This window comes from Nicotiana attenuata, chromosome 2 (assembly GCF_001879085.1).
Source record: "Nicotiana attenuata strain UT chromosome 2, NIATTr2, whole genome shotgun sequence".
Classification (NCBI taxonomy): domain Eukaryota; kingdom Viridiplantae; phylum Streptophyta; class Magnoliopsida; order Solanales; family Solanaceae; genus Nicotiana; species Nicotiana attenuata.
The window spans coordinates 5,321,691-5,349,253 of record NC_031990.1 but is presented as its reverse complement, the minus strand read 5'-3'; the positions used below and the strand labels follow the sequence as shown (position 1 = coordinate 5,349,253).

Here is a 27,563-nt window from a genome sequence, read left to right as displayed (position 1 = left end):
AAGTGCTTTTAAGCCAAAATAGCTTTTAATCGATTTTGTAGTATTTGGATAAAACACTTATTTTTAAGTTAAAATGACAAAAATAAGCCAAAAGCCAAAAATTAAAATTCCTAACTTATGACTTTTGACTTAAAAGTTACTTAAAATGAGCCCATCCAAACGGACTCTTACTTCTCATGCGGTGAAAATAGTATTTACGTCGTGATTTTAAAGGCTCATGTTTGATTGAAAACAGTGTAAAACAAAATACAAAAATTTTGGTAAGTAAATTAAATGGAAAAAACAATATATTTCTCCGACCCAATATGTTAAATCTTGTTCGCTTGTCGCTTATCTGGATAACTTCATGAAGATAATTCTTTGATTTTACTAAGCAAAGTAACAAATGATAGCAGTTCATAGATGTAACAAAAGTCCACATTTCACAATAACAAGTCCAATCACCAGCTTTTCGGCAAGCTGGGAATCAAACACTAAAAATAGCTCTCCCATATTTTCCTCGCTCCTTGTCCATATTTATCTCAACCCCTTCCCAACATATCATGTGTAATACAAGGGCATTTTCTTATGATCCTCCAACTCCATTTCCAACACCAATTCCACCACCTTTCTTTCCACCATTTATCTCTGTCTCTCACACACACGCACACACTAGACACGTATATATAACGTACATGTATACGTGGAAATACAGATACTTCCACGATGCCGGAAGGTCATAGAGGACACAGAACGCGACATAACCGCGGGCCGAGCCGAGAACCGGGCCGGGCCAGAGTGCCGTTGAGGCTACTCCTCCGAGTGGCATCAGTAGCCGGCGGGATACAATTCGGGTGGGCTTTACAGCTGTCACTACTCACACCATACGTGCAAGAGCTCGGAATTCCTCACGCGTGGGCTAGCATAATATGGCTGTGCGGGCCGCTTTCGGGCTTGCTGGTTCAGCCTTTGGTTGGACACATGAGTGATCGGTGTACCAGTCGGTTCGGTCGCCGGCGGCCGTTTATTGTTGCCGGAGCTGTGTCGATCATGATTGCTGTGTTGATCATCGGTTTCTCAGCTGATATTGGTTGGTTGTTTGGCGATAGGGGTGAGACAAAAGTGCGGGCTATCGCAGCTTTTATAGTAGGGTTTTGGCTGCTTGATGTTGCTAATAATTTGACTCAAGGACCTTGCCGTGCTCTTCTTGCTGATCTTACTAGTAAGCTCTCCTTTCAATTTTAACTATTACTAGTATTTTTTTAAGCACGTGCTTGTGGATTTTTCTGCTATTGCATTTTCTACTATGCTTCTTTATCTGCATTTGATCTTTGAATTTATAACTTTGTCATTTTGATTCATATATTTGGTAGTCTTCCTTATTTTTATTTTTCCATTTTTGTGGGTAAATTCTCTGTTTCTTTCAATGGAATAATCTTTTCTTCTGGGAGAAATCGACAATCATTCGTGGCAACGCGATGGATACTTTTTCCGACTTGTGCGTGTAAAGTTATAGTGCTAGAACTCGTATTTAGTGCAGTGGACAATGCTGCTCCTTCCCCTATGTAGCGGGGCAGACCCACAATATACTACCTATACGATTGGCTGATCAATGGGCTGATGAGCAAATTATTCATCGATAAGATGTATATTTTTTTTTTTAATGACAGTGGTGTCCATTGAGCGCACCTCTACTATTCCGGGTACCTGCTACTTCCCACGGTCCGCCAACACAAGTACCGGGTAACTCGGTCCTCTAAAGCTTAGGCAGATAGGAAAAATCACTTGGTAATTTTATCTCCTTGGGAGTATAGTTTGCATTGTTTTTATTTAATAATATTCCATCCGTTTCAGTTTATGTGAACCTTTTCACTTTTCGAGATTCAACTATGTAAACTTTGACCAACATTTTGAAATTTTTTTTTTTCGTCATATTGACATGAGAAGAACGGTAGCTTAGTACTATTTTTCGGATAGTTTTTGAATATCTAAAGTTTAATATTTAAATATTGAGTTAATATAATACTCCCTCCGTTTCAAATTAGATGAGGTACTTTCCTTTTTAGTTTATTCCAAAATAAATGACACATTTCTAAATTTAGAAATAATTCAACTTTAAACTCTTCATTTTTTACCTATTTTACCCTTAATGAGAAGTTTTTATAACCACATAAATGTCATAGTCCCACAAAACTTTTACCCCTTAAGCTTTTAATACCACAAGTTTTAAAAAATTTATTCTTTTTCTTAAACTCCGTACTGAGTCAAACAACCTAATCTAAATTGAAACAGAGGGAGTATAATTTAGCTTCAAATATTAGTTAAATTGACTCTCAGAAAGCGAAAAGGTTCATACAAACTAGATCGGAGAGAGTATTAATGTTGTCACAACTGTCTTGCAATTTGTTCCCTTTACTTTTTAGTAAATTTTCTTTTGTAGTAGACATTATACTTATGTTTCTCTCTTTTAATTAAAAATGAGACGACTATTATAAGATCCATATTTAATCTGTTATCTACCTTATAATAAAAAGCAAAAATCCAAATTAAATCTCTTATGTAGGAAATATATATCATAGTCTACAAGCTTTGGCTTTTCAGAATCCTACTTCAGTTTTCTAATTTCTTTAAGAATAAACATTTGCTTATTTAGTTCATTAATTATGTTTTCATGGTAGATGAGCTTAAGTGGTACGACATGTTCAGACTTCAGATTCATATTGCCTACCCCAACTTGTTTGGGCTTGCGGCGTACTTTGTTACTAAGGAGCTAGTAATATGTCCTTTCTATATGGTCATTTCATTTTTCGGCCGCACTTCCCATTTGGGGGAGAGCATTATATGCATAAAGAATAGAGAAATCGATGAAAATGGTGGCATTGTTCAGTTATAGTTATCAGATTTGAGGCAGAGGGCTTCTTGGATTAAAGTAGAAATATATGAAGTTAGAGCATCATTAATACGGCAAAGAATATGAAACGCTTGGTAGAATCTTTTGTGAGACACCAACTTAATTTTTTGATAAGAAACCAACATGTATTGTCTCTTATAAAAAAAGACACCAACTTACATTAACGACAGGGTATTCTCAATCTGTAACTATTTATTACTTCGGGAAGTTGTCTTAAAAGTTGTGACATCTTTCTTATGATCTCTATGCATGGTAGGAAAGGATCACAGAAGAACTCGAGTAGCAAATGCATACTTCTCCTTGTTTATGGCTATTGGTAACATCCTTGGCTATGCCACTGGATCTTACAGTGGCTGGTTCAAGATCTTTCCTTTTACCCTCAGTTCTGCATGCACTGTCAACTGTGCCAATCTCAAGGCTGCTTTTGTTATTGACATTATTTTTATTGCAAGCACTACATATATCAGCATATCTGCAGCCAATGAGCAGCCTCTAAGTCCCAGTCAGGTTGCCCCTCATACTACCGAAGAGATTGGAGAATCAAGCCATAGTCAAGAAGAAGCTTTTCTCTGGGAATTATTTGGAACTTTCAAGTTCTTCCCAGTTTCAGTTTGGGCGATCCTGCTTGTCACTGCTCTGACTTGGATAGGATGGTTTCCATTTTTGTTGTTCGATACTGATTGGTTTGGAAGAGAGATTTATGGTGGTGAGCCAAATGATGGAAAGAACTATAGTACTGGAGTTAGAATGGGTGCATTGGGTCTAATGTTGAACTCAGTGCTCCTTGGAATAACATCAGTTTTCATGGAGAAGCTCTGTCGGAAATGGGGGGCTGGTTTCACATGGGGAGTTTCAAACATAGTCATGTGTCTCTGCTTTATAGCAATGCTTATAATTAGTGTTGTTCGGAATAACATGGACATTGGTCTGGATCTTCCCCCAGATGGCATTGTTATCGCTGCACTAGTAGTATTTGCTATTCTTGGGATCCCACTGGCAGTAAGTTACTTCAAGTTGTATCCTTAAATTCTTATGCACTAACACATGTATATGTTGGAGAATGGAAAGATTAAACACCTCTAAACTGCAAGTTATCTCCTTTCTCCTGATTATTTATGGACAACCAATTGCTATCTGTCTTTTCTTTTCTACTCTATGCCTTTGTTTGAAACTAGGGGAAGAAAGAAAATAAGATGGAAAATGATGGAGAACTGAAAGGAAATTTAGAACTTTTACATTGTTTTATTATAAAGAGTTAAGGGCCAGGGAAATAAGTAGGTCGTTTAATAAGCAGTTTATGGGCTCAAGAGAACAACAACAAACAACAACAACAACCCAGTATAATTCCACTTAGGGGGGTCTGGGGAGGGTAGTGTGTACGCCGACCTTACCCCTACCCTGGTAGAGAAGTTGTTTCCAAATAGACCCTCGGCATCCTTCCCCTCCAAGAACTTTCCACCTTGCTCTTGGGGAGACTCGAACTCACAACCTCTTGGTTGGAAGTGGAGGTTGCTTACCATCAGAGCAACCCCTCTTGTCTTAGGGCTCAAGAGAAGATATTTTATTTCTTCTGAAAATTTGGAAACTATCTCTTCTTCCCTTTTGTCTTCTGAAACAACGTCAGATTTTGTCAGTCAGTTGACAGCTTGCTCGCTTTCGCTCTTTCTTTTCTTTCGAGTAGACAATACTGCAAGCTGATGACAGTTGAAATCTGTTGCTTTTCAAACTTCTATAAGCTGATATGATATTATTGTGTAACTGACTGAATCTTGAAGCCTATCAACTGTGACATGATATGGAAGGGTATTAGAGGGAGGTAACTATTACAGAAGGCTTTAGCATAAGCACTATATTTATGTTGGCTTGGAGAGAACTTCGTTCAGGCTCTGATTGTTTTTTTCTCCAAACTAATTCTTTGCAGATAACATACAGTGTTCCATATGCGTTGGTATCCTCTAGGATTGAAGCTCTAGGGCTAGGACAAGGTAGGTCGAATTATGTCTCTTTAGCTTATCCATGTATCAAATAGAAAGTAATGGTTCAATTACTGCTTTCAACCTTGCAGGACTGTCAATGGGTGTTCTGAATCTAGCAATTGTGATTCCACAGGTATCGTTTTGCTCATCTATTCTTTGGTTTCTTTTTATTTCATGTTGCTTCCAAGCCACTAATTCTATGGATCCAAAAAGGGCTTGTCACAAAATTTCAGCCCTTCCAGATGTTTTGAGTGAAAGCACTGGAGAGAAACAGAGGCATAGGAGAAATGATTTTTTTTTTTAAGTATCTTAGAGGAAGAAAAGAAAGGAGAAGGAGAGAAGGGGAGGGGAATAAAGTTAATGATGTTTCTAGCCAAAAGTAGGTGGAAATGGTGGAAAGGGGTATCTCTTTTGTGAATTTTTTTGTAATGTACTTAGTGTTAGAATATAGAGAAAATGTGTCTAGAATCTTTTTTTTTTTTTGATTTGCACCGGGTGTCCGAGTCTCTATGAGACCCGACTAATCCCAGGGGTGCACAGGCCCTCGGCAAGGAGTTTTCCGCAAGTGCACCACGGTTAATTCAAGTTTTACCCAGTCCGATGGCCCTCAGAAATTGTTTGCACCCAGTGGGTTTCGAACTTAAGACCTTGAAAGGGAGCATATCCCAAGACTCAAGTCAATTGCCACCAGGCCAACATGTGTCTAGAATCTTTATATTTGAATTAAAAATATCTTATGAAATACTCTATAAGACACCTTAAAGTACTCTGTATTTAGTACTCGATAGAACATTTACTTTAACCTTACCAAAATTGAAAAGGAATACCTACCATATTGTTCATAGCTTATGCTCCTATGTAAGAGCATCTCTTGGACATTGTTACTTAATCAAGTCAATGAAAAGTTTCTTCTAAAATCACATGGTGTCACAGCTTCTACTGTTCTTGGTAAAGACTCAAACAACTTCCACTACCTGCGGGTACAATATGTGTTGCTCGTCTAGCCAATTTTTTTTTCTTTTCATTTCTTCCTTTTGGTTTCTGGCACTTCTCCTCTCTCCAGCAACGGGTGCCACTACTCATCTCTCCGGCAACCATTTATGCACCGCTCCTCTCTGGCAATTGTGCAGACACCGCTTTGCTCTCTAAGATCGTTCAAGCACTGTTCATCTCTATCGAGATAGCCATTACGACTTTCTACATGACGATCGGCTTCCTCTAAACCTTGAATTTCTTGTTGCTATTTTGCCAGTTCGAATTATGCTATGTTCTGTCAGAACAGATCTCTCTCAATGAGTAGTGCAAGTAGCACTTTTTTTTCGCTGTACAGTTACCAACAACTTTCTGGAGCAAAGAATTCCAACACCGTTTTTCTTTTTGGTGATTGCGTACTATTCTAGCGAAGTTTCAGCATTGACTTTCTATGTTTTCAAAATAAGCAAACTCAGGTTTGTTTTCCCACTTTGAGTTTGAGGGGATTTGTCAGAATAAGAGAGTCTCTATTTAGATTCAAAAGAAGTCACTTGGTCTGCTGAAAGTCAACAGAAATCAGCTGGATTTTTTCTACAGAGCAAACTTCTTAGTGTCTTGCTTTTTGCTAAAATCAGCATTTCTTTCTTTTGCTTTTGATTCTTTGATTTAGCAATTTAAGATTAAATTTGTTAGATGGCCCTAGGACTTTGGTTTAAAGATTGTGTGGTAGACACACATCACGAGTTTGGTATTTAAGTGGTAGGAGGGTTTTGGGGTGGGTCCATACTCCCTTGAGTGTCGACTTTATGCTCCAACTTGGGATTGGCCAGCCTACCTGCCAGAAGCTACACTTTATGATTGGGCACAACCGACAACCGACAACCTGGCTACTGCCATAGCTGTGCCCCCAATTCAAGCGGAGACATTCCAGATCACCAACAACATGCTGCATCTTCTGCAGAATAAGGGATTGTTCTCCGGGTCACACATTGAAGACCCTCAGCAACACTTGAAAATTTTTTTGTCGATTTGTGTGACCCAAAGGCAGCTAAATGTGACCCCAGAAGCTATCAAGCTGTTATTGTTCCCATTCTCTGTGACTGGGGAAGCTCAGACTTGGTTGAATTCGCTCCCTATAAATTCCATTGTCATCTGGGAGGAATTAGTCAAGCAGTTCCTGAATAAGTTCTACCCGCCCAATAAGACTGCAAGGCAGATTGATGAAATATTGTAGTACAAGCAGCAGCCGACTGAGACCTTGCAGGAAACTTGGGAAAGATTCAAAGGGATGCTAGTGAAGTGTCCTCACCATGGTATTCCAGACCAGATGCTCGGCCAGAGGTTCTGCATGGGGTTAGCTGACAATCTAAAGGCGAATGTGGATGCTTCAGCTGGAGGTGCATTTTTGAGTAAGACATTCACCGAGTGCAAAGTCCTTCTTAACAAGATGTCCCAGAATTCGGGGTGGATGACGAGAGGTACAACACTGGCACCCATAGTGCATTCAGTTCCTCTTGACCCAAATAATTCGCATGCAGAGAACATAGCCACACTCATGACTCAGATGAGTACATTGACAAAGAAGATTGATGAGATAGGTACAAAGCAAGTGCATATTGTTGACACAACAAATGAAGGACCGTGTACACCCTGCGTTAATCAGTCTTATGTGTGTTCATGGAGTAGAGAAGGTGACAACCAAGGGTTAAGAGAAGATATGAATTATGTCAACAACTTTGGGGGTCAGAGACAAGGAGGACAGCAGTGGAGACCGGCACCAAATCAGCAATACAGACCAAACATGCCACAGCCTGGAGGTATGCAACCCCAAGGCCAAATGGTGCCGTACCAGAGACAACAGGGCTATCAAGAGCAGAACCAACAACAATTGACATATCAACCACCTCCTCAGCAACAAGATAACAACATGGTAGAGATCGGGGGTATGCTTCAACAACTCATTGGAACAAATGGTAAGATGCAGGAAAAGTTGGCAGTGCATGATTCAGCAATAAAAAACATTGAAACTCAGTTGGGGCATCTGTCTATGGCTTTAAACAACCGCCCCCAGGGAACATTGCCAGCAGACACAAACATTAACCCCAAGGAGCAAAACCCGAATCAGCTGATGGCAGTAAGTCTCCGGATTTAGACAAAGAGCAGGAAGTTGCACAAGCCCGCAAAGAGACTACGCCAGCCACTCCAGTTCCATTAGAGGTAGATGAACCAGCAGAACTTAGTGAAGTGGTGGTTGAACAGGTTCAAGATGATAAGGGTAAAGCTAAAGAGAGTGAACAAGCTGCAGAACAGGTGGTACCTCTTGTGCGACAGAACCCCAACGGACAGAAGCCAGCAAACAGTGCTCAAAGGGTGATACCTGCACCATTCCCTTAGAGACTGGTAAAACAAAAGAAGGAAGATCAATACAGGAAATTCATGGAGATGCTGCGTCAAATTCAGTTGAATATTCCTCTGATGGATGCCTTGAGGGAGATGCCGGGCTATGCAAAGATGATGAAGGACCTAATGTCACGAAAGTTTGATTTTCAGGACCTATCCATAGTAACTCTGACTCAGGCATGCAGTGCAGTAGTGACAAGACCTATGGCTCAAAAGATGTCTGACCCAGGTAGCTTTACTATTCCATGCACTATTGGGAGTTATGCCTTTGCAAAGGCATTATGTGACTTAGGAGCCAGCATAAACTTGATGCCGCTAGCCATATATACCAAACTGGGCATTGGCAGAGCTAGACCGACTTCGATGCTTTTGCAACTGGCTGACCGCACGGTAAAAAGGCCGACCGAAATTCTTGATGATGTGTTGGTACAAGTGGGGAAGTTTGTGTTCCCTGCAGACTATGTTATTCTGGATTGCCAGGTAGATGAGGAGATACCTATCATTTTAGGGAGGCCATTCTTAGCCACTGGGAGAGCACTGATCGATTGTGAAACTGGGAAATTAAAAATGAGATTGAACGATGAAGAAGTCATATTCAACGTTCAGCAATCCATGAGGAGACCCAGTGAATATGCTAATTGCTCCCTAGTGGAGGCAGTGGATGTGATCCTGCACGAAGATGATGTGACCCTGACTGCTAAAGATCCATTGGAGGCTTGCCTTACAAATTTAGAGGAGATGGATGGTGAAGGGTTGGCTGAGTGGGTCATGGCACTCGAAGGCCAAGGATTCTGAAAAAGGGAACCTCACTTCGAGTCCCTTGAGTTAGAAAAAAGGGCTACACCTCCGGCAAAACCATCAGTAGAGGAACCACCCAAACTGGAGCTGAAACCGCTCCCATCTCACCTCAGGTACGTGTTCTTAGGGCCTGATTCTACTTTGCCTATTATTATATTATCCGGTTTGCTAGATGTACAGGTAGAGCAGCTCCTACAGGTACTACAGGAATATAAGACTGCCGTTGGTTGGACCATGGCAGACATAAAGGGTATCAGCCCAGCCTTGTGTATGCACAAGATTCTCTTGGAAGAAGGGCACAAACCTTCCAGAGAACATCAACGAAGGTTGAACCCGAATATGAAAGAGGTGGTGAAGAAGGAAGTGATCAAATGGTTAGATGCGACTATCATCTTCCCCATCTCTGACAGCAATTGGGTCAGCCCTTTTCAATATGCCGAAAAAGGGGGAATGACGATCGTACAAAATGAGAATAACGAGTTGATCTCAACTCGTACAGTCACGGGATGGCGGATTTGCATAGATTACCGGAAATTGAACACAGCCACCCGGACGGACCACTTCCCCCAGCGATTCATTGACCAAATGTTGGACAGGCTGGCCGGGCAATCTCACTTTTGTTTCTTGGATGGATATTCGGGGTACAATCAGATCTCAATCGCCCCTGAAGACAGAGAGAAAACATCATTCACTTGTTCGTATGGCATCTTTGCCTTCCGGAGAATGCCTTTTAGGCTTCGCAATGCACCGACGACATTTCAAAGGTGCATGTTAGCCATTTTCACAGACATGGTGGAGGACATTATGGAGGTTTTTATGGATGATTTCTCCGTGGTGGGGGATTCATTCGAGGACTGTCTTCACAACTTAAGAAGAGTGCTCAGAAGATGTGTGGAGACAAATTTAGTGCTGAACTGGGAAAAGTGCCATTTTATGGTACAAGAAGGGATAGTCCTGGGGCATCGAGTGTCCAGTAAGGGAATCGAGGTTGACCATGCTAAGGTTGACGTGATTCAGAAGTTGCCACCGCCTACTTCAGTCAAGGCGGTGAGAAGTTTCCTTGGGCACGCCGGGTTCTACAGGCGATTCATAAAAGATTTCTCTAAGATTGCTAACCCTTTATGCAAACTCCTTGAAAAGGATCAACCATTTGTGTTTTCTAATGATTGCAGTTTGGCATTTGAGGAGTTGAAGAAGAGATTGGTGACTGCACCCATCATTGTTGCACCCAACTGGGAGCAACTGTTTGAGCTCATGTGCGATGCAAATGATTATGCTATAGGAGCAGTCTTGGGGCAGCGAAAAGATAAACTGATGCACCCGATTTACTATGCAAGCAGAACGCTAAGCGGTGCACAACTCAATTACACCGTGACGGAAAAGGAGATGTTGGCTGTCGTTTTTGCATTTGACAAATTCAGGTCATACTTGGTTGGCTCAAAATTTATTGTTTACACTGACCATGCAGCAATTAGGTACCTAATAGAAAAAAAGGAGTCAAAGCCACGCTTGATTCGCTGGATTCTTCTGTTACAAGAATTCGATCTGGAGATACGTGACAGAAAAGGGACAGAGAACCAAGTAGCTGACCACCTCTCAAGGTTGGAAGGAGCTGAAAAGAAGGTAGAGGTTGAGAATATAGCAGAGACATTCCCGGATGAACAGCTATTTGCGATGACAATGGAGGAGGCACCGTGGTATGCTGATATTGCTAATTATTTAGCAAGTGGTATTGTACCTTATGAACTCTCCACAATTCAAAAGAAAAAGTTCTTTCGTGATTGTCGGTCTTATTATTGGGATGAACCTCTATTGTTTAAAATATGTGTAGATAACATGATCCGGCGGTGTATCCCCGAGAAAGATCAACATTCTGTTTTGCTGGCTTGCCATGCTTCACCATATGATGGACACTTTGGAGGAATTCGGACAGCAGCTAAGGTGTTGGACTCGGGCTTGTATTGCCCAACTCTGTTCAAGGATGCCCATGCTTGGGTGCCAAAGGACAGGCAACATATCTCGCAGACACGAGATGCCAATGACCACAATTCAAGAGGTGGAGGTTTTTGACATGTGGGGGATCGACTTCATGGGGCCATTTGTCAGCTCGTATGGTAACAAATACATATTGGTAGCAGTTGACTACGTCTCCAAGTGGGTCGAAGCAGTGGCTCTCCTGACCAATGATGCTAAAGTGGTAACAGGCTTTCTAAAGAAGAACATTTTCACACGTTTTGGCACCCCAAGAGCTATACTCAGTGATGGCGGAACCCATTTCTGCAATAGAGCGTTCGCACGACTTTTGGAAAAGTATGGAGTTCGTCATAAAGTGACCACCCCGTACCACCCACAGTCGAGCGGGCAAGTTGAAGTGTCCAACAGGGAGATTAAAAGTGTCCTTACAAAAACAATGAATGCAACAAGGACTGTTGGGCAAAGAAGCTAGATGATGCATTGTGGGCGTACCGCACAACCTTCAAAACCCCAATTGGTATGTCACCGTACAAGTTGGTGTTTTTTGAAAAGGCATGCCACCTTCCGGTTGAGCTCGAGCATAAAGCACTTTGGGCATTGCGGCAGTTGAACTTGGACATGGAGACAGCGGGCACTAACAGAGTCATCGAGTTACACGAGCTAGAGGAATTCAGGTTCCAGGCATTCGACAGTGCTAGATTATACAAAGAACGGATGAAACTAATGCATGACAAGCACATCGTGGACCGAAACTTCAAATCCGGAGTGCTAGTGTTATACAACTCCAGATTGAGATTGTTTCCGGGTAAGTTGAAGTCCCGATGGTCAGGACCCTTCAGAGTGGTGCAAATGTTCCCAAGTGGAGCTGTTGAGATTGAATCAGAAGATGGGACGAATAAGTTCACAGTGAATGGGCAAAGGTTGAAACATTACCTTGGAATGGCAGATGAGAAAGGGGATAGAGAGATAATAAAGTTGGAAGTGCCCAGTACGCGAATGAGGAGTTATGATCCGAGCTTGCGTCGTGCCGCGACGTTAAATCAGGCGCTGCGTGGGAGGCAACCCACGAATGTTGTTTTTGTTTCTTATAAAACTTCCTATAAAAAAAAAAGGGGCATCGCACCGCGACCGCGACTCGACCACGGTAGAGGCCAAGTATTCTGCCTCACAATTGTCAGACCCACCACGACCGCGGTGGGACCGTGGCTCGACCACGGTAGAAGCCAAGTATTCTACCTCGATTTTCTTAACCCACCGTGGCTCCACCGCGGTGATTCGGTAATTTCCGTCGCCCAGGTAAGTTCATTTAAATTTTTATTTTCTTTTCCAAAAAAAAACCCCTTTTAATTGCATTCAAACACTCGCCCCCTCTCACTTCCCCATCTCCTCTCTCTCTCTAAAACTCTATTATCTCATCTCCCTCATCTCTTCTTCTTCTTCACTTCTCGTACTTCCCCATCTCCATTCCTCTCACTCTCTCTTCCATCAAGGTATGTCACTACCCCCTACCTTTTTATTTTAGTTTTTATGTTAGTTTCATGTTTTTAATAGTGTAGTATTTTTAGTAGATTTTTGTTCTTTTTTTTTCTTTTGAATTTCGTTTGTGTGGTTGCTTGTTAAGGGGTTATGTGTATAATGTGGTGGAGAGGTGTATGTATGTGGGTGTTGAACTAATTGTTGTGGGGTGTAATGGTGTAGTACAACTTGTGATTTGGGGGAAGCATTAATGTATCCATATGGGCTATATGATTTAGGAAGTGTCTTGCTCACAAGGTGTTCGGGGAATTGCCCCAATGGAGTTATAAGGGCTAATGTGACCATGGTTGTGGTGAAGTCTGAGTAACCACCCATAGTTCACAAGGGCTAATGTGACCATGGTTGTGGTGAAGTCTGAGTAACCACCCATAGTTCACACATCTCACACCCTCACTGATAGGCGCTTCTCTGTTTGACAGGTAAAATGCATCCATCTAGGAAGAGACGCAACACAGGGTCCTCCGCTAGTGGACTGGGGAGTTCCTCGAGAGCTAGGGGTCAAGCTAGTGCGCCACAGTTTGACAGCACTAGGTTTGTCTCCAAATCGGCGGAGGACAGGTACAATGCAAAGGCGTCTAAGAAATTGTTACATGAGGTGCATATTGACCGGGAAGTCGATCCCCCACATGTCAAAAACCTCCACCTCTTGAATTGTGGTCATTGGCATCTCGTGTCTGCGAGATATGTTGCCTGTCCTTTGGCACCCAAGCATGGGCATCCTTGAACAGAGTTGGCCAATACAAGCCCGAGTCCAACACCTTAGCTGCCCGGTCAATATGCACCTCATGTAACAATACTGTCGAATGCCTGGAACCTGAATTCCTCTAGCTCGTGTAACTCGATGACTCTGTTAGTGCCCGCTGTCTCCATGTCCAAGTTCAACTGCCGCAATGCCCAAAGTGCTTTATGCTCGAGCTCAACCGGAAGGTGGCATGCCTTTTCAAACACCAACTTGTACGGTGACATACCAATTGGGGTTTTGAAGGTTGTGCGGTACGCCCACAATGCATCATCTAGCTTCTTTGCCCAATCAGTCCTTGTTGCATTCATTGTTTTTGTAAGGACACTTTTAATCTCCCTGTTGGACACTTCAACTTGCCCGCTCGACTGTGGGTGGTACGGGGTGGTCACTTTATGACGAACTCCATACTTTTCCAAAAGCCGTGCGAACGCTCTATTGCAGAAATGGGTTCCGCCATCACTGAGTATAGCTCTTGGGGTGCCAAAACGTGTGAAAATGTTCTTCTTTAGAAAGCCTGTTACCACTTTAGCATCATTGGTCGGAGAGCCACTAATTCGACCCACTTGGAGACGTAGTCAACTGCTACCATTATGTATTTGTTACCATACGAGCTGACAAATGGCCCCATGAAGTCGATCCCCCACATGTCAAAAACCTCCACCTCTTGAATTGTGGTCATTGGCATCTCGTGTCTGCGAGATATGTTGCCTGTCCTTTGGCACCCAAGCATGGGCATCCTTGAACAGAGTTGGCCAATACAAGCCCGACTCCAACACCTTAGCTGCTGTCCGAATTCCTCCAAAGTGTCCACCATATAGTGAAGCATGGCAAGCCAGCAAAACAGAATGTTGATCTTTCTCGGGGATACACCGCCGGATCATGTTATCTACACATATTTTAAACAATAGAGGTTCATCCCAATAATAAGACCGACAATCACGAAAGAACTTTTTCTTTTGAATTGAGGATAGTTCATAAGGTACAATACCACTTGCTAAATAATTAGCAATATCAGCATACCACGGTGCCTCCTCCATTGTCATCGCAAATAGCTGTTCATCCGGGAATGTCTCTGCTATATTCTCAACCTCTACCTTCTTTTCAGCTCCTTCCAACCTTGAGAGGTGGTCAGCTACTTGGTTCTCTGTCCCTTTTCTGTCACGTATCTCCAGATCGAATTCTTGTAACAGAAGAATCCAGCGAATCAAGCGTGGCTTTGACTCCTTTTTTTCTATTAGGTACCTAATTGCTGCATGGTCAGTGTAAACAATAAATTTTGAGCCAACCAAGTATGACCCGAATTTGTCAAATGCAAAAACGACAGCCAACATCTCCTTTTCCGTCACGGTGTAATTGAGTTGTGCACCGCTTAGCGTTCTGCTTGCATAGTAAATCGGGTGCATCAGTTTATCTTTTCGCTGCCCCAAGACTGCTCCTATAGCATAATCATTTGCATCGCACATGAGCTCAAACAGTTGCTCCCAGTTGGGTGCAACAATGATGGGTGCAGTCACCAATCTCTTCTTCAACTCCTCAAATGCCAAACTGCAATCATTAGAAAACACAAATGGTTGATCCTTTTCAAGGAGTTTGCATAAAGGGTTAGCAATCTTAGAGAAATCTTTTATGAATCGCCTGTAGAACCCGGCGTGCCCAAGGAAACTTCTCACCGCCTTGACTGAAGTAGGCGTGGCAACTTCTGAATCACGTCAACCTTAGCATGGTCAACCCCGATTCCCTTACTAGACACTCGATGCCCCAGGACTATCCCTTCTTGTACCATAAAATGGCACTTTTCTCAGTTCAGCACTAAATTTGTCTCCACACATCTTCTGAGCACTCCTCTTAAGTTGTGAAGACAGTCCTCGAATGAATCCCCCACCACGGAGAAATCATCCATAAAAACCTCCATAATGTCCTCCACCATGCCTGTGAAAATGGCTAACATGCACCGTTGAAATGTCGCCGGTGCATTGCAAAGCCTAAAAGGCATTCTCCGAAAGGCAAAGATGCCATACGAACAAGTGAATGATGTTTTCTCTCTGTCTTCGGGGGCGATTGAGATCTGATTGTACCCTGAATATCCATCCAAGAAACAAAAGTGAGATCGCCCGGCCAGCCTGTCCAACATTTGGTCAATGAATAGCAAGTGGAAGTAGTCCTTCCGGGTGGCTGTGTTCAATTTCCGGTAATCCATGCAAATCCGCCATCCTGTGACTGTACGAGTCGAGATCAACTCGTTATTCTCATTTGTATGATCGTCATTCCCCCTTTTTCGGCACATTGAAAAGGGCTGACCCAATTGCTGTCAGAGATGGGGAAGATGATAGTCGCATCTAACCATTTGATCACTTCCTTCTTCACCACCTCTTTCATATTCGGGTTCAACCTTCGTTGATGTTCTCTGGAAGGTTTGTGCCCTTCTTCCAAGAGAATCTTGTGCATACACAAGGCTGGGCTGATACCCTTTCTGTCTGCCATGGTCCAACCAACGGCAGTCTTACATTCCTGTAATACCTGTAGGAGCTGCTCTACCTGTACATCTAGCAAACCGGATAATATAATAATAGGCAAAGTAGAATCAGGCCCTAAGAAAACGTACCTGACGTGAGCTGGGAGTGGTTTCAGCTCCAGTTTGGGTGGTTCCTCTACTGATGGTTTTGCCGGAGGTGTAGCCCTTTTTTCTAACTCAAGGGACTCGAAGTGAGGTTCCCTTTTTCAGAATCCTTGGCCTTCGAGTGCCATGACCCACTCAGCCAACCCTTCACCATCCAACTCCTCTAAATTTGTAAGGCAAGCCTCCAATGGATCTTTAGCAGTCAGGGTCACATCATCTTCGTGCAGGATCACATCCACTGCCTCCACTAGGGATCAATTAGCATATTCACCGGGTCTCCTCATGGATTGCTGAACGTTGAATATGACTTCTTCATCGTTCAATCTCATTTTTAATTTCCCAGTTTCACAATCGATCAGTGCTCTCCCAATGGCTAAGAATGGCCTCCCTAAAATGATAGGTATCTCCTCATCTACCTGGCAATCCAGAATAACATAGTCTGCAGGGAACACAAACTTCCCCACTTGTACCAACACATCATCAAGAATTTTGGTCGGCCTTTTTACCGTGCGGTCGGCCAGTTGCAAAAGCATCGAAGTCGGTCTAGCTCTGCCAATGCCCAGTTTGGTATATATGGCCAACATCATCAAGTTTATGCTGGCTCCTAAGTCACATAATGCCTTTGCAAAGGCAGAACTCCCAATAGTGCATGGAATAGTAAAGCTACCTCGGTCAGACATCTTTTGAGCCATGGGTCTTGTCACCACTGCACTGCATGTCTGAGTCAGAGTTACTGTGGATAGGTCCTGAAAATCAAACTTTCGTGACATTAGGTCCTTCATCATCTTTGCATAGCCCGACATCTCCCTTAAGGCATCCATCAGAGGAATATTCAACTGAATTTGACGCAGCATCTCCATGAATTTCCTGTATTGATCTTCCTTCTTTTGTTTTACCAGTCTCTGAGGGAATGGTGCAGGTATCACCCTTTGAGCACTGTTTGCTGGCTTCTGTCCGTTGGGGTTCTGTCGCACAAGAGGTACCACCTGTTCTGCAAGTTGTTCACTCTCTTTAGCTTTACCCTTATCCTCTTGAACTTGTTCAACCACCACTTCAGTAAGTTCTGCTGGTTCATCTACCTCTAATGGAACTGGAGTGGCTGGCGTAGTCTCTTTGCTGGCTTGTGCAACTTCCTGCTCTTTGTCTAAATCTCTCCCATTCCGGAGACGTACTGCCATCAGTTGATTCGGGTTTTGCTCCTTGGGGTTAATGTTTGTGTCTGCTGGCAATGTTCCCTGGGGGCGGTTGTTTAAAGCCATAGACAACTGCCCCAACTGAGTATCAATGTTCTTTATTGCTGAATCATGTACTGCCAACTTTTCCTGCATCTTACTATTTGTTCCAATGAGTTGGTGAAGCATACCCCTGATCTCTACCATGTTGTTATCTTGTTGCTGAGGAGGTGGCTGATATGTCAATTGTTGCTGGTTCTGCTGTTGATAGCCCTGTTGTCTCTTGTATGGCACCATTTGGCCTTGGGGTTGCATACCTCCAGGCTGTGACATGTTTGGTCTGTATTGCTGATTTGGTGCCGTTCTCCACTGTTGTCCTCCTTGTCTCTGACCCCCAAAGTTGTTGACATAATTCATATCTTCTCTTAACCCTTGGTTGTCACCTTCTCTACTCCATGACCACACATAAGACTGATTAACGCAGGGTGTACACAGTCCTCCATTTGTTGTGTCAACAGTATGCACTTGCTTTGTACCCATCTCATCAATCTTCTTTGTCAATATACTCATCTGAGTCAGTGTGGCTATGTTCTCTGCATGCGAATTATTTGGGTCAAGAGGAACTGAATGCACTATGGGTGCCAGTGTTGTACCTCTCGTCATCCACCCCGAACTCTGGGACATCTTGTTAAGAAGGACTTTGCACTCGGTGAATGTCTTACTAAAAAATGCACCTCCAGCTGAAGCATCCACATTCGCCTTTAGATTGTCAGCTAACCCCATGTAGAACCTCTGGCCGAGCATCTGGTCTGGAATACCATGGTGAGGACACTTCACTAGCATCCCTTTGAATCTTTCCCAAGTTTCCTGCAAGCTCACAGTCGGCTGCTGCTTGTACTGCAATATTTCATCAATCTGCCTTGCAGTCTTATTGGGCGGGTAGAACTTATTCAGGAACTGCTTGACTAATTCCTCCCAGGTGACCATGGAATTTATAGGGAGCGAATTCAACCAAGTCTGAGCTTCCCCAGTCACAGAAAACGGGAACAGTAACAGCTTGATAGCTGATGGGGTCACATTTGGCTGCCTTTGGGTCACACAAATCGACAGAAAATTTTTCAAGTGTTGCTGAGGGTCTTCAATGTGTGACCCGGAGAACAATCCCTTATTCTGCAGAAGATGCAGCATGTTGTTGGTGATCTGGAATGTCTCCGCTTGAATTGGGGGCACAGCTATGGCAGTAGCCAGGTTGTCGGCTGTCGGCTGTGCCCAATCATAAAGTGCAGCTTCTGGCACATGAGGTGCCATCACTCTGACGTTTGGGTCAGCTGGCTCATCCCTTATTTTTCTGTTGACGTTCTCTACGTCACCCATGTGAATTTCAAGCTGGTGTGATTGTTGTGATTGTTGGATCCTCTTGTTAGCACGGTTCAATGCCCTGAATGTTTTCTCGGGGTCTGAGAGTCCTTCAAGCAGTTCTCCAGTCCTCGAAGAATTTCTAGGCATACACCTGAATCCCATAAGAGTTCAAACGTGAGAATTTCAATGAAAACAAAAATTGTTTAACACCTTCGAAAATTGATACAACAACAACAACAACAACAACAACCTAGTATAATCCCACTTAGCGGGGTCTGGGGAGGGTAGTGTGTACGCAGACCTTACCCCTACCCTGGGGTAGAGAGGCTGTTTCCAAATAGACCCTCAGCATCCTTCCCTCCAAGAACTTCCCACCTTGCTCTTGGGGAGACTCGAACTCACAACCTCTTGGTTGGAAGTGGAGGTTGCTTACCATCAGAGCAACCCCTCTTGTCAACCTTCGAAAATTGATCTAAACTAATAATTTTAACACTACTTCTAAGTTGTAATAAATAACACCGTTAATTCTCGGCAACGGTGTCAAAATTTGATCATGCCCAACTATGCCTTCTAAAAGACAAAGCGGTTGTTGCAAATATAATCCGGTTTTAAGTCCGGAGTCGAATCCTCAGGGAACTAACCTATCTATTACAACTCTTGGCAATGCTATTATCAACTCAACCAATTTCCTGATGCAAAATTTTTATCAATAAATCTTTGGTTTTTGTTTAACTACTTCAAATGATATTAAAAATAACAATATGCTAAGTCAAAGATAATTCAATGGTAAAAAGGTCTAGGGCATTGACTTCCCTAATTGCTACTTTAGGTCTTAACTCTTTTGCTATAATCTCGCCATAATACTCTATGAGGATTATGAGCTATGGGTTATCGTAATTATCTCTCGATCAACTACGATAATTTACTAGACCATTCTCTCGAACTACTCTAGCTGACAATATGTGCAGCTCTGAATTATCCCACCAAAGTTTCGTTATCTCTAACCCCACTTTTCAGTTCAAGTAATGAATCTCTTCAATTACCCAAAAGTGGTGTTGTTCAACAGCAGTCTAACCTAATATTCTTTCTCAAGCAATATAAGGCAATTAGACACGATTAATCAAGGGACCATTCAATTAATCACCATACAAAACGTAGTTGAACAATCATATAATAAATCCGACTCGATTATAACAAGTTGAGTCAAAACCCTCAGGGGTTGGCTTGGTGGCAATTGACTTGAGTCTTGGAGTTTGCTCCCTTTCAAGGTCTCAAGTTCGAAACCCACTTGGTGCAAACAATTTCTGAGGGCCATCGGACTGGGTAAAACCTGAATTAACCGTGGTGCACTTGCGGGAAACTCCTTGCCGAGGGCCTGTGCACCCCCGGGATTAGTCGGGGCTCTTAGAGACTCGGACACTGATCGCGCTCAACTGAGTCTCACAAAAGACTATGCGGGCGTTGCAAACATAATCTGAGTATTATTGCCCAGAGTCGAACCACAGGGAACTAACCTATCAATCACTACTGTCAGATTTACTAAATTCACACAATCTGTTTTCCCAAACTTTTTGATTCACAATGGTTTATTTTCTAACAACTAAAGACTGAAAGTAATTAACAGTTGAAAATTAACTAAACTTGAGGTGTAAACAGTAGGAATAAAGTCTAAGGCAATGGTTTCCCCCGTTGGTAATTTCCTTGGTTGTATATGTCTTATAACTACGATTTAGTTGTCTCTAACAATCATGAACGCTCAAGCTATCATAATTCTTTCTCAAGTAATTATGATAATCTACTAGACGCACTCTCTCAAGCTACGCTAGCTAATTTCACAATACAATTCACTTAGATTGCACCCGGGGTTTCGTTATGTCTAATCCAACCCCTAAACCCTCGGTTATGACTCTTGTCTATACTCCGGGAGTGATGTTGTTCATACAATCACCTAAATATGCACTCTCTCTCAAGTAGATACATAATAACTAGGAACGGATAATTGAGGGCCCTTTCAACTAATCCACAATCAAAACATAGATTGAACAATTAGAGATTAACAACCAAATTCAATTATATTAATAAAACAACCAAGTCATCCCCAACGGGTTCCACCAAAACCTTAGATTAAGGTTTTTAGCTACTCATGACAATGGGGAAATAAACTACTAAAAGATTCATAACCATAAATTGCAAGAAAAATAAGAAGAATAAGAGTAATGATGTTTTGGGTGATCTCTCACACTTGTTTTCCTTGCCAAAGTACTCTCTAAAAATATTACATGCCTCCCTTGGGCGAGTTCTATTGTTTAAATAGGGTTTTTGGGCTAAGAATTCCGTGTTTTGCACTTCAGTCCCTCAATTTTACGCCTCCTGCCGCGGTCCTACCGCGGTTACACTAGGATCGCGGCCAAATGACCTCTCTGAATCTGCAATAGCTTCTCGCCGCGGTCCGACCGCGGTTACGCCGAGACCGCGGCAGTTCATCTCCAGTTCTGGTTTGTGCATTTCACATGGTGCATTCGGTTGTTATTATGCGATTGGCCTCTTTTTCCTCCATAATTGATCCCAAAAGTACTCCATAGCCTTCTTTTATTGTATGTAACCTGCAAAACATGAAAAACACTTTTAAGAGCATTTTGTTATCACTTTTACCATAAAAACTCTACAAGAAAGTGGTCCTTTTAGGGCTTAATCATAGTTCAATTCACCTATTATCAGACACCCGGTGCAAATCAAAAAAAAAAAAAAAACAAGTTGAGTCAAAACTTCAACCAACAATTGGTTCCATCAACCCTAGATCAATTGTTTAGCTACTCATAACAAAACAAGATAAAACTACAAAGTTGTTCATAATGTGTAATTGTAAGAATTAAAAGGAGATAGAAAAACTCTAATGTTTGGTTGATTTTCTCACACTTGTTCTTGCTTCCAAAGTAGTAAAAAAAGAACAAGCTTAATCTTTTCTTCGGCGAGCTTCTTGAGTTTATAAGGGTTTGGAACAAGTTTTCTTCGAGTTACACTTTGGTCCCAAAAGTCTGGGCAATTGCACAGTTCACCGCGGCCGCGACTCGACCGCGGTGAAGGCCAAACATTCTGCCTCGCATTAGTTTCCTGCCGCGGTCCAACCGCGGTGCACCGTGGTCGCGGTGGATTCCACCCCAGTCCACTTTTTGCTTCTTTACGCTCGGGTGCTTCTTGATTGGACGTTTTCTTCACATTATTGACTCCAAAACACTCCATAGTTCTTCCTAACTTGGATTAGTCCCTACGAAGCAAAAGAACACCAATTAGAGCATTTTGTTATCATTTCGCCTATAAAACAACAATAAAGTATAGTATAATTAAGGTGTAAATATCGTCTATACAGCCTAATATCACTACCCCATAGGGGATTTCTCAGTTACTATTGCAACAATAATAACTATCCTTCCGTCCCAAGCTAGTGGGGGGAAGAAATTTCCTGGTTATTGGAAAACATTATATTTCTTAAATGAACAAAATGCATAGTTTGTGTATATTTGTTCAGCAGCATTATAAACTTCCCTGTTATAAAGCTACACCGGTAAATGAACCTTTCTTGACATTTAAACATGGAACCTAACACTGTTCGCCTCATTCTAAGGGGGCAGTGATTTGCAGGTTTCCCAAAGTAGGAGGTTAGTGTATATACTTTGTGGGTTAAATAGTAAGGTCTGGAAAATTATGAAGTACTTTAGGCTTTTCATGGATGTGTTTATTGTACTATAAAAGTTAGAAGGTGGCAGAGGAAATGAAATTATGAGTCTTCTAATGTTTCACCTCTTTTATCCCACTAACTCAAATTTTGCTCTTTGCATTATATATAATCCTGGTATGTTCTCTGCTACAATTGAGAGGGGGAAAAAGCATCAGTTATGATGACAAGTTAGTGCTGTCAATCGCTGGCAAATAAATATTTTTATAATATGGAGGCATTTCCACGATGTAACTCGCCATTTTGATCTATTTAGCTGTGTTTTCCCCTGCCCTTCTTTTCAGTGAAAAACTTACTAGGCTTAGCAAAGACTTGCAATAATATTGTTATTATCGGAGTGTTTCCAGGAGGAAAATTTTTCTGCACTTTAATTAGCACGCATCTTGTCACTTTCCAGAAGACGTCTAAGCCAGTAAATGAGATTCATTTTGTTATTGTTCATAGATGTTGGTTTCACTTGGAAGCGGGCCATGGGATGAGCTCTTTGGTGGAGGCAACTCACCAGCCTTGGTTGTGGCAGCAGTTTCAGCATTTGCCGGTGGACTTATAGCAATCCTGGCAATTCCTCGAACACGAGTTGAGAAGTCCAAGATCCATGCTTGAGGTATCTATTATCCAAGTATAACTATCAATCTTTGGTCTATGGAGTAGCATTGCAATTATCCTGAGTTAAAGGCCTTTTATTATGCCTCTAACCGAAAATCTCTCCACCCAATTCCTATTAGGACAACTTGGTGACGGGGGTAAATGGATTTTTATAGTTGGGCTGCCACTGAGCCCCTACCACTTTTTTTGTTGGTTTCTTTACCTGGTTAATTCAATTTTCAATAGTAACCAAGCTGCATTCATGTCAAAAGCGACACTCTCATTATTGTGGATAGAGAAAAAAAGACAACTTTGTTGAATTTTTACTTATTTTCTAATTGGTGCGAACTGTCCCAATTAACCAACACAAACTGCAGCAGGTCAGTGAACATATTTCAAGTATAAGAATTCGGCACAAACATCACCATCGCTGCAGTTGATACTGTGCAGAGTAGATTCAGATATATACTCTATTCCCAAGTCCTATTTATTTGAAAGAGAAAAAAGGATACTATGCCCAAGTCCCAACTGCTTATGAAGTATTGCTGGCTATAGTTGCTTCTAAACAATCCAGTGCACGATACTCTGCCACTTTGATGCACATTTTTTGAAGTGTTTAAACTTGTGTATTGGAAATTCATTCATTTAAAATCCATCCACAAATTCATGCTCACTAATTGAGATGCAATTTAAACTTATTTTTATCCTTCCTTTTAGTACTGTTATGTTCGTTTATTTTTCGGAAAAAGCTTTGTTTATAGTAGTTTCATGATTGTAGAACAAAAGCCTATCATTTGCTTATTAACACTTTGTAACAGTTTAATGGGGAGTCCTGATTCTAGGTTTATCTGCTCCACCATCCTTTACCTTTTTGTAAACTATCAGCTGACTATATTTTATTTCTGTGGTAGGTTTGTTTGCCCTGGCGAAAGGCAAGTACAATGGTGCCGATTATTCTCCAGCACTGGGTTTGGCAGGTATTTAATCTTTGCCAGTATCCTGTTGCCTTTTTGACAATTCATCGATCTAAAGGTTGAAGTATGGTTTTTTCTTTTGGAGGCAATTGTTGTATATAGATCTTTTTTATTTATTTTTCATTTAATGAGTCAATGTTCCCTCCGTACGTTATGATTTCTTTCACACGGCTATTCTTTTCCCATCATGTTAGTCAAAGTGTCCTCAACAAACTTTTGTGTACTGATTCTCCACTTTCTAGGACAGAGCAAACTTCAGGTAACAGTAAGAGACTTGAGAAATGGAGTATGCTCCTTTGTGCACTTCATTTCTCTCCAAGTATAAGTGTAACCCGTAAATGAGTTTTCTCTTCCTATCGCAAATACCTAGAAGGCTTAAGCCAAATAAGTCTAATCCATGCCAACCATACTTATTTTTGCACCCAAGAGTAGCCTAGCAGTCAATGAGGTGGGTGGGTGAAAACCTCCGAGACCAGGGTTTAAATCCCGTCAAAGACAAAAAACGCTAGGTAATTTCTTCCCATCTGCCTAACTTGTTTGGTGTGGTTTTTCCGGTTTTCTTTGAACTCCCCTGTATCGCTCCAATCTTACTCTTCATGGCTAGATGTTCTTAACTTGATCTCTTTATGGAAATTGCAACCACATTTTACTGTGGGTGGCTTAGCGCCGGTAACTGCAGATTTCTTTTAAATGCCCATGAATGGGTGAATTTGTTAACTTCATAAAGTCTAAAATCCAACTTTTGTGCTGAATAGGTCCTTCCCGAAGCCTTTGCAATCCGCCCCTGCGTGTTGTTTGAGAACACTAGACTAGGTTCCATCTTGTTCTGCTCAAAAATAATGGATGCAAGGTTGGCTCTGTTTTATATGGGATGAGTTGTTGGCAACAAGTGTTGTTCTTTTGTCATTCTGTCATGATCATGGAGATGGTGTCCATAGCTAATATCCTGAAAAGGAAGTGATTCATCTGATTTCATTTACAGATCTAGGTTAAAGCAATTAAATCTCGTTTGGTCTTATTTTTCTTTATAATGTTCAGAAAAAATTTAGGATTTCAATAAAAGACAGAGAGAGACGGGGAAAATAATTAAATAAAAAAGAAAAAAAAAGGTATACAAGAGGTGGTACTAGTTTTTTTTATTAAGAAAAGAAAAAGTTCAAATTTTAACTTGGGGGGGGGGGAGGGGACGCATGCTCCAGAGCTGCTACCAGTCGGCCAGGAGCAGACCAAACATAAGGCAATTTTGGGCTGCTTTTTAAGACATTCGCCAAAAGGCTCTTGAAAAATCATGGCTTCGCTCAATAGTAAAAATGGCGATCTTAGTAGTAGTCATTCAATGTCGAATAAGCAAAAGAGTCACGAAGAACTCCTACTGGTTCAAGGTTCTATATGTGAATTTAAGTGAAAATTTAAGATGTCGTGCAAATGTTTGTGGCATGTTTATATTATGCAACTACTGGCAACAAAAAAAAAAAAAGACAAATTGTTTTTAAAAAAAGCTGTGGTGTGGGGTGGGTGGAGTGCGGGTTTAAATGCTATGTGGGCCGGGGCTGGGTGGGTAAAAACAGAAGTCGCCCCGTGCTGCCCGCCATTCCTAAAAGTGAAATTGCAGCTGGGGAATACCACGATCTGCCATTAGACAAGACTATACAGTTAATAATATTTGTTTGTCAATAGGATTTATTCTTTTATAAAAAATATTGCGTGTTTAGCTACGTTAGTGATAAATTAAGGTGTGCTGGAATCATGAAGTTTGTGCATGACAGTGGTGATTTGATTTCATAAGTCGTGGTTGATGGCTAATAGTTCTGTTAGAAATTTGTTCTGATTTTCTTAACTTATTTAGATTTATTCTTTTACTTAAAGGAAGAGTATAAAAAAATATAGATCTCTTTCATATTTAATAAATTCCTTTCTTGGAAGAAAATGTTGTGGCCTTTATAAATTGAGAATCCTTTTTCACACAACAACATAATAACATCCATAATATATTTGTCTAGAGAGATTTTTCTCTCCGTGACATTTTTCTTTAATATTAGTTTTATTATATGTTGGTTAATTGACCAAAATTATATTAAAGTATTATGTCTGTTTTAATATACTTCTATATGCTGCATGTTTATTGTCTTCAAGGTTTGCTTTATTTACTTTCACGTGACGCCTTGTTATTTTCAAACTCAACAAGTGGTGTCTTTTTTCTTTATGTTAATTTTTCATATGTTGATCAATTGACCAAATCATATTAAAGTATTATGTCTTTTTTAATATACTTCTCTATGCCGTCTGATTGATCGCCTTCAAGGTTTGTTTTATTAGCTTTCGCATGATTTGTTATTTTTGAATCCAACAATGTCTATGATCTTTTATGTGGGAAGCTTGTTGATAAATAAAGATTTCTTTTACCAGAGAATATTGGCAAGGTCGAGTTCGATCCCGGTGAACCAGATTCAAGCTCGAAGACAGAGTGCAATGCTCGAGAGATGGGAGTACGAGGAGTGCCAGGGCTGAGTATGCTCGATCCCGAAATAGTACCGTTATGAATTTATAACCGAATGAGCTAGATTCCTGCCATATCCCCAAAATCATGGCGCAAATCCTGGAATAGGATCATACAATTCCGTACTAGGTGGTTAGACAGCTGTACCAAGAATATTTCTTACTGTAAATAGAAATATACCTTATTTAGGGTTCCCCTACTATATAAAGGGGACCCCAATCATTTGTAGGGACTATCTTATCATTGAGAAAAGAATATACTCTCTACCTTTTTCGCCTAATGTTCATCAGCATTGTCCTTTAGATCTACTGTTCTTACTTTACTTTATTACTTAATTTTTCTTATTGTTCTAAGCCTGCCTCGAGGTCACTGCTGCTGAGTTATATTAGTTTGATTCACTCCTCTCTTTCATTTCTACTTCATACTTCTTGATTATTAATTGGTATTGAACTAAATTACATATCTTTAAAACCACAAATCAAATTTAATTGTTACTCGTATTTTTGAGGTAAATAGTTTGGCGCCTACCGTGGGCTAATGATAATAGTGATTATTTTTTTACTAATTCTCATTACACATGTTTTTACACTTATTTTTGTCAAGATTTTTTTATTCTCAGGCAAACATGTCTAGCAACAAAACACACTTGTTCATGACAACGAAGGTCTTGGAGAAAACAACAGTATAGGGGTCGGTGTACCACCAATAAACCCTGAGGAAGTGCCAAATATGGAGCCGGTTGATATCAGTTCACATAATGCTCTAAACACGGATTTAGGCACAGACCCATAGGGAATGAACGCAGGGAAGCCCGATCTGGTGGCCAAGGAACACGAGGAATGGGAGATGGGGGAATCAGCCTCTAAGTGATATTCGAGATGCTGCAAGCTCAGCAAATCGCCATCGCTCAACTTCAAAGTAAGAATAAGACTCGAGCGTAGCTGAACATGAAAATATTCGGCATGCTAAACCAGAATCGGAGAGGTCGAACGAAAATAACTCGGGGACTGACCCCACCATTATGAGGATGCTCGAAGAGCTCGCCAAGAGGATCAAGTCCGGAGAAAAGAAGATTGAAGAAAATGACAAAAAGGTGGAGACTTACAAATCCCGTGTTGATCAAATACAAGGGGCACCTCCGGTCTTGAAAGGTTTAGATGCCAAAAAGTTCATACAAAAACCATTCCCCCCGAGTGCGTCTCCGATGCCCATTCCCAAGAAGTTTCACATGCCCGATATACCCAAATATAACGGGACAATCGACCCTAAAAAACATAATACTTCATACACTTGTGGGATCAAAGGAAATGACTTGAATGACGATGAAATCGAGTCAGT

At 41.5% G+C, this 27,563-nt stretch overlaps 1 protein-coding gene across 2 annotated transcripts; it reads left to right on the top strand.

Annotated features, from left to right (window-relative positions):
* LOC109243474 (sucrose transport protein SUC4-like) lies at positions 438-26,320 on the top strand. Of its 2 annotated transcripts, none has more exons than XM_019410428.1 (7): positions 438-1,201; positions 3,147-3,889; positions 4,812-4,875; positions 4,956-4,999; positions 22,614-22,773; positions 23,666-23,731; positions 26,135-26,320. In XM_019410428.1, exons 1-5 carry the CDS (start codon positions 706-708, stop codon positions 22,770-22,772), a joined length of 1,506 nt encoding a protein of 501 aa, XP_019265973.1. In that variant the 5' UTR covers positions 438-705; the 3' UTR covers position 22,773; positions 23,666-23,731; positions 26,135-26,320. The 2 variants fall into 2 exon arrangements, with proteins under 2 accessions (XP_019265973.1, XP_019265965.1); XM_019410420.1 differs by lacking the exon at positions 26,135-26,320 and adding an exon at positions 24,484-24,746.